Source organism: Felis catus, chromosome X (genome assembly GCF_018350175.1).
Source record: "Felis catus isolate Fca126 chromosome X, F.catus_Fca126_mat1.0, whole genome shotgun sequence".
NCBI lineage: Eukaryota > Metazoa > Chordata > Mammalia > Carnivora > Felidae > Felis > Felis catus.
The window spans coordinates 45932834-45948487 of record NC_058386.1 but is presented as its reverse complement, the minus strand read 5'-3'; the positions used below and the strand labels follow the sequence as shown (position 1 = coordinate 45948487).

The following is a 15654-nucleotide window of genomic DNA, read 5'->3' as shown; positions in this document are numbered from 1 at the left end:
TTTTATTATTTTCCTCTTGTTAGAAATAAAACCCTTAGCAACATTTTTTGGAAACATGTTTCTGAAGTGTATTTCTCTTTGAAGGGGGAGAACAGTGCCTCCATCACCCGTCAGCGGCGGAGGAGCACTAGGGCTGAAGTCTGGGAGCTCTGGGTTCTGAAAACAAGTTCTACCGGGTTCTCCTTACCTGAGGGCAAGACGTCCTGAGTCTCCCCCTACCCCACCCCCCAAGCCATTTTCCCCCATCTCCCAACGGACGGCCTGCCACCTCGTCTAAACTTCTGCCACGGCCTCCTCCAACTTCATGCCCTCCAGTCTGTCCTCCTCAAGCCCCTGAGGGGAATTTTGGTCTTGGCTTTATTGAGGTATAATTTCGACATCATAAAATTTACCTGCTTTAAATGTAAAACTCAGTGATTTAGAGGGATGTTTCTAAAGTACAGATGTGATCTTGTCACTCTTGCTGCTTAAAACCATCCATGATGCTTCATTGCCCTTAAGATCGAGGTTATATTTATAATCTCATTCTTTGTGGAATGCTTTCCTGTCTGACCCACCCATATGCCATGTTCAGGGACGCTTCCCTGATTTGTCTATACCCTAAAGGGTTTTTTTCTGCCCCTGTGAAATGGAGACTGAAGCTCAGATGTGTGGTCATTTGCAGCCCAAGTTCACTTTTACAGCTTTATTGTGATACAATTTACATATCATACAGTTTGCCCACTTAAAGTATACAGTACAATGGCTTTTAGTATATTCTAGTTGTGCAACCGTCATTGCAAAAGATTTTAGAATGTTTTCATCATTCCAAAATGAAATCACACTCCCCAGGCATCACCCTTCCCCTGCCCTACCCCCCCCCCCCCCCCGGCCCCTTGACCCTAGGCCACCACTAATCTCTATGGATTTGCCTATTTTGGACATTTTATATAAATGGAATCATACAATTTGTGATCCTTTGTGACTGTGTTCTTTCGCTTAACATAATGGTTTCAAGCTGAATTCGATTTTAAATGGAGTTGTCAATGGTGCCTTTATATTGGACAGATTTTTTTTTCCCCTTCCGGGCCCCAGAGTCTTGACAATGAGGGAAAATGAGGGTGTTAGACTAGATCGGGGGCCATCACTACTCTCCCTTTTCTCATTTGCTCCCTCACTGGGTTCATTTTGCTCCATTTCTCCTCCTTCCCAAGATTTCCAGTTGATGGGAACCTAGTGATGAGTGAGAAAGCCCACCGTTTTCTGGCTGCTTTGATTGGTGGGAGGATCTGGCTAAGCCCTGCCTCTGGCCTTCTGGTCAGGAGGCACTGGGCTGTCCAAGTTAAAGGGGAGGCAGGAGCCAATGAATACCCCTGTCCTGGGCCCAGTTCAACCCAGGCCCCAATCTAGGGGGAAAGGTTGGCCTGTCTGCCCACTTACTTGGAATGGATCATGAAAGGAGGGTTGGAGGAGACACCGTAGAGAAGAGACAGGCTTGAGTGCTACAAAAGGGACAGGAAGGGGCTCAGGCTCAGCACTTCACTCCCACTCCCCACTGCAAGGCAGTCTGCCCCCAGAAGTAACCCAACAGGTGGGGGAAAGGGTACCTATGACCTGCGGGCTAGCAAACTGCCGGCCCCAGTCTGGGGTCCTCCAGGGTATGGCCCAGCCCTCAGCAGTTTGCAGACAGCCTTTTCCATCTTGGCACTGCCCTGTGCCATTCCTCACGGCATGCATCCCATGAGCTCTGGAGAGGCCCCGGCTCTGATTATGCAAGACCCAGGTCAAACATGGCCTCTTCCAGATAGCTTGCTCTGGTGGCACATATGTCCCCCTTGCTGAAGCACTCACCTAGAAAAGGAGTCGGGGGTGGGTGGGGGACAGAGTGGGAGATGGGAAGAAAGGACCTGGGAAGAAGAGGGCATCTTCACCCTCAAAAGTCCTTTTTTATAGACCCTATTTGCTGCTGCTGCTGTTGCTGCTGCTGCTGCTGCATCCTCCCAGAGGTTGCCACATCATTCAGGATGGCTCCTGAGTCTGCAGGTGACAAGGATGAGAAGAGACATCACTTCCACTGAAGACTTAGCCCAACCACACACCTTTACTCCTCTAGTGCTTCCACTGTGCATTACCTGTTGTCTGAAACACTCTAGGATTAATGGGTCTGTCTCTCCCACCATCCTGGGAGCTCCTGGAGGGAAGGCAAGGCCCAGGTCTAAGTCCTCTGTCCCCATTTCAAATCAGTCTGGGTTCAGAAGGAGGGAGACAGGAGCGGCATTTGGAGCCCCACTGCATAGGAACTCTATTCTCTTTGCACTGCATGAATCTCATTGGTAACAATGTTACCCTGTGGAAGTGGGGTCTGGGGTCCAGGACCATGGTCACTGGGGGCATGAAGGAGCAGACACTGACCATGCTTCTCAGAACTCCTGAAATTGTGGTGATGGGAGAAGAGGGATTTCGAGGCAGATAGGGCCCCTGCCCCTGGGGCACTCCTCGGAAAGGAAAGGGAGCAGCCTCCCTTGTGAGCCCCCTGTTGGGTGCCAGCTCCATGAGAGACATTTCACAAAGTGCCTGTCAGACATGCAGGAAGCAGAACCCTCGAAGAATAGGCCTTGTCTGGGCATATCAGACCCGCAGAGCTGGGATTCCCACCAAGTCTCTATGAACCTACTGCTCTGTGCTGCATGATAGAAGGGGTCCAAAGTAATCAGCTTGCACCCAGGAAATATTTCATTGCGGGGGCTCATCATTGATCTCTGCTGTTGGCAGGTGGGAACTCAGCAATGCTGATCAACAGCCAGATTGGCCTTGGTAGGTAGAAGTCCTTATTGTTGAACTTGTACATAACCTTCATGCCTGCCTGTATTCATTATGTATTGTTGAGTAATAAATTACTCCAAAAACTTAATGGCTTAAAACCATGACATTATCTCATGGTTCCTGTAGGTCAGGAATCAGCACTACTTAGCTGGGTTTCAATTTTAGGGCCTCACAGGCTGCAGTCAAGGTGTCAGCCGAGGCTGCAGTCATCTCAAGGTTCAACTGGGGAAAGATCTGCTTCCAAGCCTACTCATGTGGGTGTTGGCAGGATTCAGTTCCTTGTGGGTTGTTGGACTGAGGACCTCACTTTCTCACTGGCTGTTGGAAGCTGCCCTCAGTTTCTTGTCATGTGGTCCTCTCCATAGGGCAGCTCACAACATGGCAGCTTGCTTCATCAGACCAGTCGAGATGAGACAGAGAATTGCATGAGTGCAAGATGGAAGTCACTTTATGACCTAATCTCTGCAGTGACATCCCATCACTGTTGCAATATTCTATCCATTAGGGGTAAGTCACTAGGTCCAAGCCACACTCGAGGGAAGGGGATTACATAAGGATGTGAATACCAGGAGGTGAAGATCATTGGTGCCATCTTGGAAACTAGTTTATTCTCTGGCCCCCAATGATTTATGACTCTTGGTTTCAGCTCAGGTCATAATCTCACGTTTGTGAGATGGAGCCCTGTATCAGCCTCTGTGCTGACAGCATGGGGCTTTCTTGGGATTCGCGCTCTCTCTCTGGCCCTCCTCCCCTTCTCTCTCCCATCTCTCTCTCTCAAAATAAACATTTTAAAAAGTCAGAGAAAGACAAATACCATATGATTTCACTCGTGGAACTTAAGAAACAAATGAGCAAAGAAAAACCAAGAAAGAGACTCAACTATAGAGAACTGATGGTTACCAGAGGGGAGGTGGGTGAGGGGATGAAAAAAAAAAATGGAAAAGCTTGATCTTAACAAAACCAAAGACATCACAAGAAAATTACAGACCAATCTCTCTTATGAATATAGATGCAAAAATCCTCAACAAAATACTAGCAAACCAAACCCAAGAGCATATAAAAAGATTAGGGGCGCCTGGGTGGCTCAGTTGGTTAAGCGTCCAACTCGTGATTTTGGCTCAAGCCAGGATTTCACGGTTGTGAGATCAAGCCCCACGTTGGTCTCCTGCTTGAGATTCTCTCCCTTTCTCTCTGCCCCTAACCTGTTTGCACTCTCTCTCTCTCAAAACAAATATTAAAAAAAAAAAAAATCATACACTACAATCAAGTGGGATTTGTGTCAGGAATGCAAGAATGGTTCAACATCAGAAAACTGGTTCAAGTTATACATTACATTGATAGAACAAAGGGAAAACCCTACATGATCATGTTGATAAGAAAAGGCACAGAGCTAATAAATTCAGCAAAGTTGCATGGTACAAGATCAGCACATAAGAATCAGTTGTGCTTTATACATTAGCACCCACATTTCAAAAATGAAATTAAGAAAGCAATACCACTTACAATAGCATCTAAAAGAAATACCTAAAAATAAATGTAACCAAGGAGGCCAAAGACTTGTATATTGAAAACTAGAACATGAACTGTGAGATCATGACCTGAGACGAAATCAAGAGTTGGACGCTTAACTGAGCCACCCAGATGTCCCTTCACTTTTCATAGCCAAAAATAGAAACAAACCAAATGTCCATAACTGAGAATAAAATGTGGTATATCCGTACAATGGAATATTATTTGGCAATAATACATAGATTTTTTTTTCATATCTAGAAAGGAGGTAGAATAAATTTTACCATCTCAGTACTTTTCTTATCTCTTGAGTGTACATTTCTTTCAGTTTATGTTCCCTTTCCTTGACTCATCTAATTGGTATAAGTATTACTCATGCATGTGTTATGTCACAACTGTCAAGGAAGACTTGGTGTCCATGATTAAGGAGTTAAATTTTCTGCAGGTTTGGTTAGGCCCAACTGAGGTTATCATTGAAGCACCTGTTGGGCAGTCCCAATATAAGCTCCAATATATTGGGCAGTCCCAATATAAGCTCCTCCCACAACCAAGCATTGCAAATGAGCAGCTGAGGCCCAAAAGGAGCATAGAGGGGCCCAGAAAGAGCAGACATGGTAAGGGGTAATTACAGGAGGAGCCACCCACCCAGGGGCTGCTGAACTGCCTGAGTGCCAATCTTGCCTCCATTGATTACTGGCTGTGGTTTTGTTTTGGTTTTGGGTTTTTTTGCAAATCACTTAATCTCTTATAGTCTCAGTTCCCACATGTTTATATTGAAGAATAGTAGAATAAGAGTACCTACCACAGAGGGTTAATGTCCGAATTAAATGAGATTATGTATTTAGTGTCTGACATAAGTAAGTCCTCAATAAATGATAGCTGCCATTATTATTATTACACATTCTCAGTCCTGGTCCTTGGGCTTTCATAGATGGAGTGAGACATCACCCTGGCTGTGGCTATAGCTCCAATTCAGAGGAGGTGTGGGGTACTGAGAAAGGGATGAGAAGTGGGCTTGGTGAAAACTTGTACTCCTTTGTATTTATTTTATATAGTTATGATAAAAAACAAAATACACAGAGGAGATAGTAAATCTTTAACATATATTACTAAGTATTTTCACATTTTTGAAATAATCGAGCCTCTTCTGTGCATATACATTTTACATAAGGTTTTATGCTGGAATATATACATAATTCCTCATCAGGACTTTTTACTTTTTTATTTTTTTTAATGTTTATTATTTTTGAGATAGACAAAGAATAAGCAGGGGAGGGACAGAGAGAGAGAGGAGACACAGAATCTGAAGCAGGCTCCAGGCTCTGAGCTGTCAGCACAGAGCTTGACAAGCTCAAACCCACGAGTGGTGACTTAATGAGCTTAACTGACTGAGCCACCCAGTCCTCATCAGGACTTTTTACTAATGACCTCTTTAAAATCTTGATTGTTGCTATTAATGAGAAATGCTTTTTTTTTTTTTTTCAAGTAGGTACGGCTAGTTGGAAATAGAAAAGGAGATTTTTTCCCCCTCTATTAACCAGAATTTCTATTTCATCCTTGAAATCATTTAAATCCAGTTGAATATTTTAAGTTTTTTAATACAGCTTGAAGTCTGGGACTGTGATGCCTCCAGCTTTGGTTTTCCTTTTCAACATAACTTTGGCTATTTGGGGTCTTTTCTGGTTCCATACAAATTTCAGGATTGTTTGTTCTAGCTTCAAGAAGAATGATGGTGCAATTTTCATTGGGATTGAATTGAATGTGTACATTGTTTGGGGTAGTATCGACATTTTAACAATATTTGTTCTTCCAATCCATGAGCATGGAGTGTTTTTCCATATCTTTGTGTCTTCTTCGATTTCTTTCAGAAACTTTCTATGGTTTTCAGCATACAGATCTTTTACTTCTTTGGTTAGGTTTATTCCTAGGTATCTTATGATACAAGTTTTATAATTTTTTTAACATTTATTTATTTTTGAGAGACAGAGTGCGAGCAGGGGAGGGGCAAGGAGAGAGGCGGGACACAGAATCCGAAGCAGGCTCCAGGATCTGAGCTGTCAGCACAGAGCCCGATGCAGGGCTCGAACTCACAGACTGCAAGATCATGACCTGACCTGAATTCGGACGCTCAACCGAATGAGTCATCCAGGCACTTCGTATGATACTAGTTTTAAATTTTTTTTTCAACGTTTATTTATTTTTGGGACAGAGAGAGACAGAGCATGAACGGGGGAGGGGCAGAGAGAGAGGGAGACACAGAATCGGAAACAGGCTCCAGGCTCTGAGCCATCAGCCCAGAGCCTGACGTGGGGCTCGAACTCCCGGACCGCGAGATCGTGACCTGGCTGAAGTCGGACGCTTAACCGACTGCGCCACCCAGGCGCCCCCGTATGATACTAGTTTTAAAATAATGGTTCTTTTCTTCAAGTTATTCACAGATGTTACTCTAATTCTTTAATTTCTTTATGATTCAAATTATAATAGCAACATTACCAGGGAATGATTTTTTTAAGATCACTTATCCAAAGTTGACTTTTTGCTTTGAACTTTCAAATCTCTGTCAGTGCACATTCATCTCTTTTCACATGGTCCTTCCACATTTCTACACAGTATATTAAGGAACCCAAAAAAGTCAGCTAATCTTTCCACAGATCTACCAGGTAAGAATTGTTTATGGAAAAAAAACCCTCAATTTTGATTTTTGCTCACAAACTTTTTAAAATATTCTTCCTTTGGGTCAGCTTACACACTTGTGAAACAGCAAAGAGGGATGTTCTGATCCTTTGTCTTAAAACAAAGGTGAAAACAGGTGCAATGTTAGTGCATTGTATTTAATTAGACTTGTCATCCATTTCCCATGGAAATCAGATCAAAAGGCAAACTCTTACAGATGAAGGCTTTTCTGTATAAAATAAATGAAACAACATATTAATAGAATCTCAGGGTTTTCAGAACAAACTCTAGATGCAAAGCCTTTACATCTTCTTATCACTGTGGTCTCACTCACTACACAAATTTATTTATTTCAAAATATTGATAAAAATGCAATGCACAATCCTGGATTGGGCCATTTTGCTATAAATTATAGGACATTAGGAAAATTGATGAAATATGAAGATTAGGTGGTAGTGATATATTAACATTAATTTCATGACACTGATGATTGTATTGTGATTATGTAGGAAAATGTCCTTATTTGTAGAAAATCACACTAAAATATTCAGAAGCGATGGGTCTGCAACTAGATCTGCAACTCGCTTTCAAGTGGTTCAGGAAAAGAAGTTCTCTATACTGTTCTTGCAACTTCTCTTTAACCTTGTGATTATTCTGGGGAGCCTGGGTGGCTCAATCGGTTGAGCGTCTGACTTCAGCTTAGGTCACGAACTTGCGGTTTGTGAGTTTGAGCCCCACATCAGGCTCTGTGCTGACAGCTCAGAGCCTGGAGCCTGTTTCGGATTCTGTGTCTCCCTCTCTCTCTGCTCCTCCCCCGCTCATGCTCTGTCTCTCTCTGTCTCTCAAAAATAAATAAATGCTAAAAAAAAATTTAACCTTGTTATTATTCCAAAATAAAAATAATTCATGAAATATTTGCTTGAATATTTTAACCTGGAATTATTTGCTTGGCATTATTGCTTCTCTCAATAATTTTCCATGCAAATCAGGCAATTGGGCTGAGCAATGAGGGCTTCTTGGGCACCCAAATCCAAACTTGAGATGATCCCCATGACTGAAACATCATACATGGACATGAAGTTGGTCTTGAAAATACGATGACATTGCAGCTTTATTCCAAAAGTTGTTCATTACGATATTGTGATGGTTAGTTTCATGTGTCAACTTTGCCAGACCATGGGTTGCCCAGATATTTGGTCAAACATTAATTCAGGTGTTATTTTGGATGAGGTTAACATTTAAATCAGTAATCAGTAGACTGAGTAAAGCAGATTGATCTCCTGAATGTGTGTGGGCCTCATCCAGTCAGTTGAAGGCCTGAATAGAAGAAAAAGGCTGACTCTCCCCAGAGTAAGGGAGAATCCTTTCTGCCTGACTGCCTTTGAACTGAGATATCAGCTTTTTCCTATCTTCAGACTCAAATGAAACAATGACTCTTCCTGGGTGTGTTGGCCTTTGGACTAGAACTACACCATCAATTCTCCTGGGTCTCCCCTTGCCAACTCATCCTGCAGATCTTCAGGCTTGTCAGCCTCTATAAGTGTATAAATAAACCAATTCCTTATAATAAATCTCTATATCTCTATATTGGCATCCTGTTGGTTCTTTCTCTGGAGGACCCTGACTAACACAGATTTTGGTACAGAAAGCAGCTAGAGGAACAAAATTTTAACGATGATTTTTCTGAATGGGTTCTGGAGTTTCTGTGTGGTAGGGTCCCCTCCCCAAGGAAAGAAGAAGAAGAAAAAAAACCTCAAGGCAACCTGGTTATACACATACATGACAATATCCCTCACGACCTTGTAACATGAGACTGCTTAATCAGACTGCATGCTTGTGTGTTACCATATATGGGAGACAAAGAAGTGGAAAATGTATAAACTACTATACCACATGGCGTTTGGGTCTCAGTTTTTCCGGTACGAACCCAACTGAACGGTGCCAGCAGGAATAAAGTTGCTTCCGGGAAAGAAAAGCCTCGGTGTCAACGACTCTCTGTGCAAGAATCCTGCGACATCTGGAATTGAATCTCTAATCTAAATATTTTGGTTAAAAAAATTTTTTTTAATGTTTATTTTTTGAGAGAGAGAGACAGAGTGTGAGCAGGGTAGGGGCAGAGATAGAGAGGGAGACACAGAATCTGAAGCAGCTTCCAGGCTCTGAGCTGTCAGCACAGAGCCCAACACGGGGCTCAAACCCATGAGCCATGACATCATGACCTAAGCCGAAGTTGGATGCTTAACCAACAGAGCCACCCAGGCACCCCTAAATATTTTGGTTTTTTTTTTAATGTTTTATTTATTTTTTAGAGAAAGAGAGAATAAGAGGGGCAGAGAGAGAGGGAGACAGAGAATCCCTGAAGCAGGCTCCAGGTCCTGAGCTGTCAGCACAGAGCCCTACACGGGGCTTGAACCCATCCATGAAACACAAGATCATGACCTGAGCCCAAGTCAGATGCTTAACCAACTGAGCCACCCAGGTGCCCCTAATCTGATTATATTCAAAGACACTAATGGGATGCTGGGGAAGATGGTGGCATAGGAGGGCGCTGGGCTCAACTTGTCCTGCTGATCACTTAGATTCAACCCACACCTGCCTAAGTAACCCAGAAAACCACCAGAAGACTAGCAGAATGGACTCTTTGGAGCCAAGCATAGACAAGGGGCCCACAGAAGAGGACCCACCCCAGCTAATATGCCAGATCCCACCAAAGCAGCACCACAAGCCTGGCAGTGTGCAAATAGCCTGGACAGGGGCCACACCACTCCACAGTGAGTCCTGCCCCTGGGAGAGGGAAGATAAGGTGCACACCAGTCTGACTGTGGCCCCAGCGGTGGGCTGGGGACAGACATTGGGTCTGACTTCAGCCCCGCCCACCAACATGTTACTCCACACAGCACAGGGGAAGTGCCCTGCAGTTCCGCACTACCCCAGGGACTACCCTAAATGACGAAACGAAAGAACTCTCCTCAAAAGAAACTCCAGGAAGTAGCGACAGCTAATGAATTGATCAAAAATGATTTAAGCAATACAAAGGAACAAAAATTTAGAATAATAGTCATAAAATTAATCGCTGGACTTGAAAAAAGTATAGAGGACAGCAGAGAATCTATTGCTACAGAGATCAAGGGACTAAGAAATCGTCATGAGGAGCTAAAAAATGCTATAAATGAGGTGCAAAATAAAATGGAAGCAACCACAGCTTGGATTGAAGAGGCAGAGGAGAGACTAGATGAATTAGAAAATAAAATTATGGAAAAAGAGGATGCTGAGAAAGAGATAAGAAAATCCAGGAGTATGAGGGGAGAATTAGAGAACAAAGTGATGCAATCAAATGCAACAATATAAGTATCATAAGAATTCCAGAAGAGGAAGAGAGAAAGAAAGGGGCTGAAGGTGAACTTGAACAAATCATAGTTGAGAACTTCCCTGATCTGGGGAAGGAAAAAGGCATTGAAATCCAAGAGGCACAGAGAACTCCCTTCAGACATAACTTGAATCGATCTTCTGCATGATATATCATAGTGAAACTGGCAAAATACAAGGATAAAGAGAAAATTCTGAAAGCAGCTAGGGATAAACACGCTCTAACTTATAAAGGGAGATCCATAAGACTCATGGCAGACCTATCTACTGAAACTTGGCAGGCCAGAAAGGAATGGCAGAAAATCTTCAATGTGACGAACAGAAAAAATATGCAACCGAGAATCCTTTATCCAGCAAGTCTGTCATTCAGAATAGAAGGAGAGATAAAGGTCTTCCCAAACAAAAAAAAAACTGTAGGAATGCATCACCACTAAACCAGCCCTACAAGAGATCCTAAGGGGGACTCTGTGAGTGAAGTGTTGCAAGGACCACAAAGTACCAGAGACATCACTATAAGCAGGAAACCTACAGACATCACAATGCCTCTAAATCCATATCTTTCTATAATAACACTGAATGTAAATGGACAAAATGCTCCAACCAAAAGACATAGGGTATCAGAATGGATAAAAAACAAGACCCATCTATTAGCTGTCTACAAGAGACTCATTTTAGACCAGAGGACACCTGCAGATTGAAAGTGAGGGGATGGAGAACTATCTATCATGCTATTGGAAGTCAAAAGAAAGCTGGAGTAGCTATACTTATATCAGACAAACTAGACTTTAAATTAAAGGCTGTAACAAGAGATGAAGAAGGGCATTATGTAATAATTACAGGGTCTATCCATCAGGAAGAGCTAACAAGTATAAATGTCTATGTGCCGAATATGGGAGCCCCCAAATATATAAAACAATTAACCACAAACATAAGCAACCTTATTGATAAGGTTGGTAATTGCAGGGGACTTTAAATACTCCACTTACAACAATGGATAGATCATCTAGACAGGGGATCAATAAAGAAACAAGGGCCCTGAATGATACATTGGATCAGATGGACTTGACAGATATATTTAGAACTCTTCGTCCAAAAGCAACAGAATATATTTTCTTCTTGAGTGCACATGGAACATTCTCCAAGATCGATCACATACGGGGTCACAAAACAGCCCTTCATAAGTACAAAAGAATTGAGATCACACCATGCACACTTTCAGACCACGATGCTATGAAACTTGAAATCAACCACAGGAAAAAGTCTGGGAAACCTCCAAAAGCATGGAGGTTAAAGAACATCCTACTAAAGAATGAATGGGTCAACCAGATAATTAGAGAATAAATTTAAAAATATATGGAAACAAATGAAGATGAAAATACAACAATCCAAATGCTTTGGGATACAGCGAAGGCAATCCTCAGAGGAAAATACTTTGCAATCCAGGCCTATCTCAAGAAACAAGAAAAATCCCAAATACAAAATCTAACAGCACACCTAAAGGAACTAGAAGCAGAACAGCAAAGACACCCCAAACCCAGCAGAAGAAGAAAAATAATAAAGTTCAGAGCAGAAATAAACAATACAGAATATAAAAAAACTGTAGAGCAAATCAATGAAACCAAGAGTTGGTTTTTTGAAAAAATAAACAAAACTGATAAACCTCTAGACAGGCTTCTCAAAAAGAAAAGGGAGATGACCCAAATAGATAAAATCATGAATGAAAATGGACTTATTACAACCAATCCCTCAGAAATACAAGCAATTATCAGGGAATACTATGAAAAATTACATGCCAACAAACTGGACAACCTGGAAGAAATGGACAAATTCCTAGGCACCCACACACTTCCAAAACTCAAACAGGAAGAAATAGAAAACTTGAACAGACCCATAACCAGCGATGAAATTGAATCAGTTATCAAAAATCTCCCAACAAATAAGAGTCCAGGACCAGATGGCTTCCCTGGGGAACTCTACCAGACATTTAAAGCAGAGATAATACCTATACTTCTCAAGCTGTTCCAAAAAATAGAAAGGGAAGGAAAAGTTCCAGACTCATTCTATGAAGCCAGCATTACTTTGGTTCCTAAAGCAGACAGAGAACCAGCAAAAAAAAAGAGAACTACAGGCCAACATCCCCGATGAATATGGATGCAAAAATTCTCAATAAGATGCTAGCAAATCGAATTCAACAACATATAAAAAGAATTATTCACCATGATCAAGTGGGATTCATTCTTGGGCTGCAGGGGTGGTTCCACATTTGCAAATCAATCAATGTGATACATCACATTAATAAAAGAAAAGAAAAGAACCATATGATCCTGTCAATCGATTCAGAAAAAGCATTTGACAAAATTCAGCATCCTTTCATAATAAAAACCCTCAAGAAAGTCGGGATAGAAGGAACATACTTAAACATCACAAAAGCCATTTATGAAAAGCCCACAGCTAACATCATCCTCAATGGGGAAAAACTGAGAGCTTTCCCCCTGAGATCAGGAACATGACAGGGATATCCACTCTCACCGCTGTTGTTTACCATAGTGTTGGAAGTGCTAGCATCAGCAATCAGACAACAGAAGGAAATCAAAGGCATCAAAATTGGCCAAGATGAAGCCAAGCTTTCACTTTTTGCAGATGACATGGTATTATACATGGAAAATCCGATAGACTCCACCAAAAGTCTGCTAGAACTTATACTGAATTCAGCAAAGTCACAGGATACAAAATGAATGTACAGAAATCAGTTGCATTCTTATACACTAACAATGAAGCAACAGAAAGACAAATAAAGAAACTGATCCCATTCACAATTGCACCAAGTATCATAAAATACCTAGGAATAAACTTAACCAAAGATATAAAAGACCTGTATGCTGAAAACTATAGAAAGCTTATGAAGGAAATTGAAGAAGACATAAAGAAGTGGAAAAACATTCCGTGCTCATGGATTGAAAGAATAAATATTGTTAAAATGTCAATACTACCCAAAGCTATCTACACATTCAATTCAATCCCAATCAAAATTGCACCAGCATTCTTCTCAAAGCTAGATCAAGCAATGATAAAATTTGTATGGAACCACAAAAGCTCCAAATAGACAAAGTGATTTTGAAGAAGAAGACCAAAGCAGGAGGCATCACAATCCCAGACTTTAGCCTCTACTACAAAGCTGTAATCCTCAAGACAGCATGGTATTGGCACAAAAACAGACACATAGACCAATGGAATAGAATAGAAACCCCAGAACTAGACCCACAAACGTATGGCCAACTACTCTTTGGCAAAGCAGGAAAGAATATCCAATGGAAAAAAGACAGTCTCTTTAACAAATGGTGCGGGGAGAGCTGGACAGCAACATGCAGAAGAATGAAACTAGACCACTTTCTTACACCATTCACAAAAATAAACTCAAAATGGATAAAGGACCTGAATGTGAGACAGGAAACCATCAAAACCCTAGAGGAGAAAGCAGGAAAAAAACCTCTCTGACCTCAGTCACAGCAATTTCTTACTTGACACATCCCAAAAGGCAAGGGAATTAAAAGCAAAAATGAACTATTGGGACCTCATGAAGATTAAAAAGCTTCTGCACTGCAAAGGAAACAATCAACAAAACTAAAAGGCAACCAACAGAATGGGAAAAGATATTTGCAAATGACATATTGGACAAAGGGCTAGTACCCAAAATCTATAAAGAACTCACCAAACTCCACACCCCTAAAACAAATAATACAGTGATGAAATGGGCAGAAAACATGAATACACACTTCTCTAAAGAAGACATCCAGATGGCCAACAGGCACATGAAAAGATGCTCAACGTCGCTCCTCATCACGGAAATACAAATCAAAACCACACTCAGATATCACCTCACGCCTGTCAGAGTGGCTAAAATGAACAAATCAGGAGACTATCGATGCTGGCGAGGATGTGGAGAAACGGGAACCCTCTTGCACTGTTGGTGGGAATGCAAACTGGTACAGCCACTCTGGAAAACAGTGTGGAGGTTCCTCAAAAAATTAAAAAGAGACCTACCCTATGACTCAGCAATAGCACTGCTAGGAATTTACCCCAGGGCTACAGGAGTGCTGATGCATAGGGGCACTTGTACCCCAATGTTTATAGCAGCACTTTCAACAATAGCCAAATTATGGAAAGAGCCTAAATGCCCATCAACTGATAAATGGATAAAGAAATTGTGGTTTATATACACAATGGAACACTACGTGGCAATGAGAAAGAATGAAATATGGCCTTTTGTAGCAACGTGGATGGAACTGGAGAGTGTGATGCTAAGTGAAATAAGCCATACAGAGAAAGACAGATACCATATGGTTTCACTCCTATGTGGATCCTGAGAGAGTTAACAGAAGACCATGGGGGAGGAGAAGGAAAAATAAAGGTTAGAGAGGGAGGGAGCCAACACATAAGAGACTCTTAAAAACTGAGAACTGAGGGTTGATGGGGGGTAGGAGGGAGGGGAGGGTGGGTGAGGGGTACTGAGGAGAGCACCTGTTGGGATGAGCACTGGGTGTTGCATGGAAACCAATTTGACAATAAATTTCATATATATAAAAAAAGACACTAATGACTCTATCCCAGTGGTAGAGAACTAATTGTTCATAGCATGAACTTATAGAGAAACACAAAATATCATCATGTAATATTCCTAATCAACCACTTACAAGAAGCAAGGATCTGGATGACTGTGTATATACTTTTTAACACTTTTTAAACATTTTTTGGGGGTCAAATTAACAAATATAATGAGATTGGCTGTTTGCTTCTAATGTTGCTGGACAAAGTAGGGGGGTGGGGGAGAATGAGCTCAAGGATTTGAATTCCCCCTGCAAGAGCCACATAAATGACTTGAAAGCTTCTGTGTGTGCCCTGGAGACCCTTATCTCCTATAGCTGCGGGGCTGAGATCATTGAAAATCAAACACAGAACCTCATTCTACAACTGGTTGAATTTTAATATAAGCTAAACTCACAGCCTCACAGGGTGTCTACTGTTATACGTTTTTTAAAGTATATTTTTAGTTTTGAGAGAGAGACAGAGAGACCAAGTGGGGGAGGGGCAGAAAGAGAGGGAGAGAGAGAATCCCGAGCAGGCTCCACGCTGTCAGCATGGAGCCCAATATGGGGCTCGAACTCACAAACCATGAGATCATGACATGAGCCAAAACCAAGAGTCTGACGCTTAACCAACTGAGCCAACCCTAGGGTGTCTATTGTTAAAGTGAAAGCACTGATGCGGGAAAGAATAGGATCCTGAAAGTTGGGATGGTGAGTCTCC

The 15654-nt window shown here is 41.9% G+C and overlaps 1 protein-coding gene across 2 annotated transcripts in view; it reads left to right on the top strand.

The window, feature by feature from the left end:
- The window catches only part of KDM5C (lysine demethylase 5C), a 34792-nt gene extending 31902 nt beyond the window's left edge, over positions 1-2890 (top strand). For both annotated transcript variants that reach the window (XM_023249343.2, XM_023249341.2), the window contains one exon: positions 85-2890. In XM_023249343.2, the coding sequence (XP_023105111.1) occupies positions 85-207 (123 nt within the window). In that variant the 3' untranslated portion in view covers positions 208-2890. The remainder of the gene's footprint in view (positions 1-84) is intronic.
- The last annotated feature ends 12764 nt before the right edge of the window (positions 2891-15654 follow it).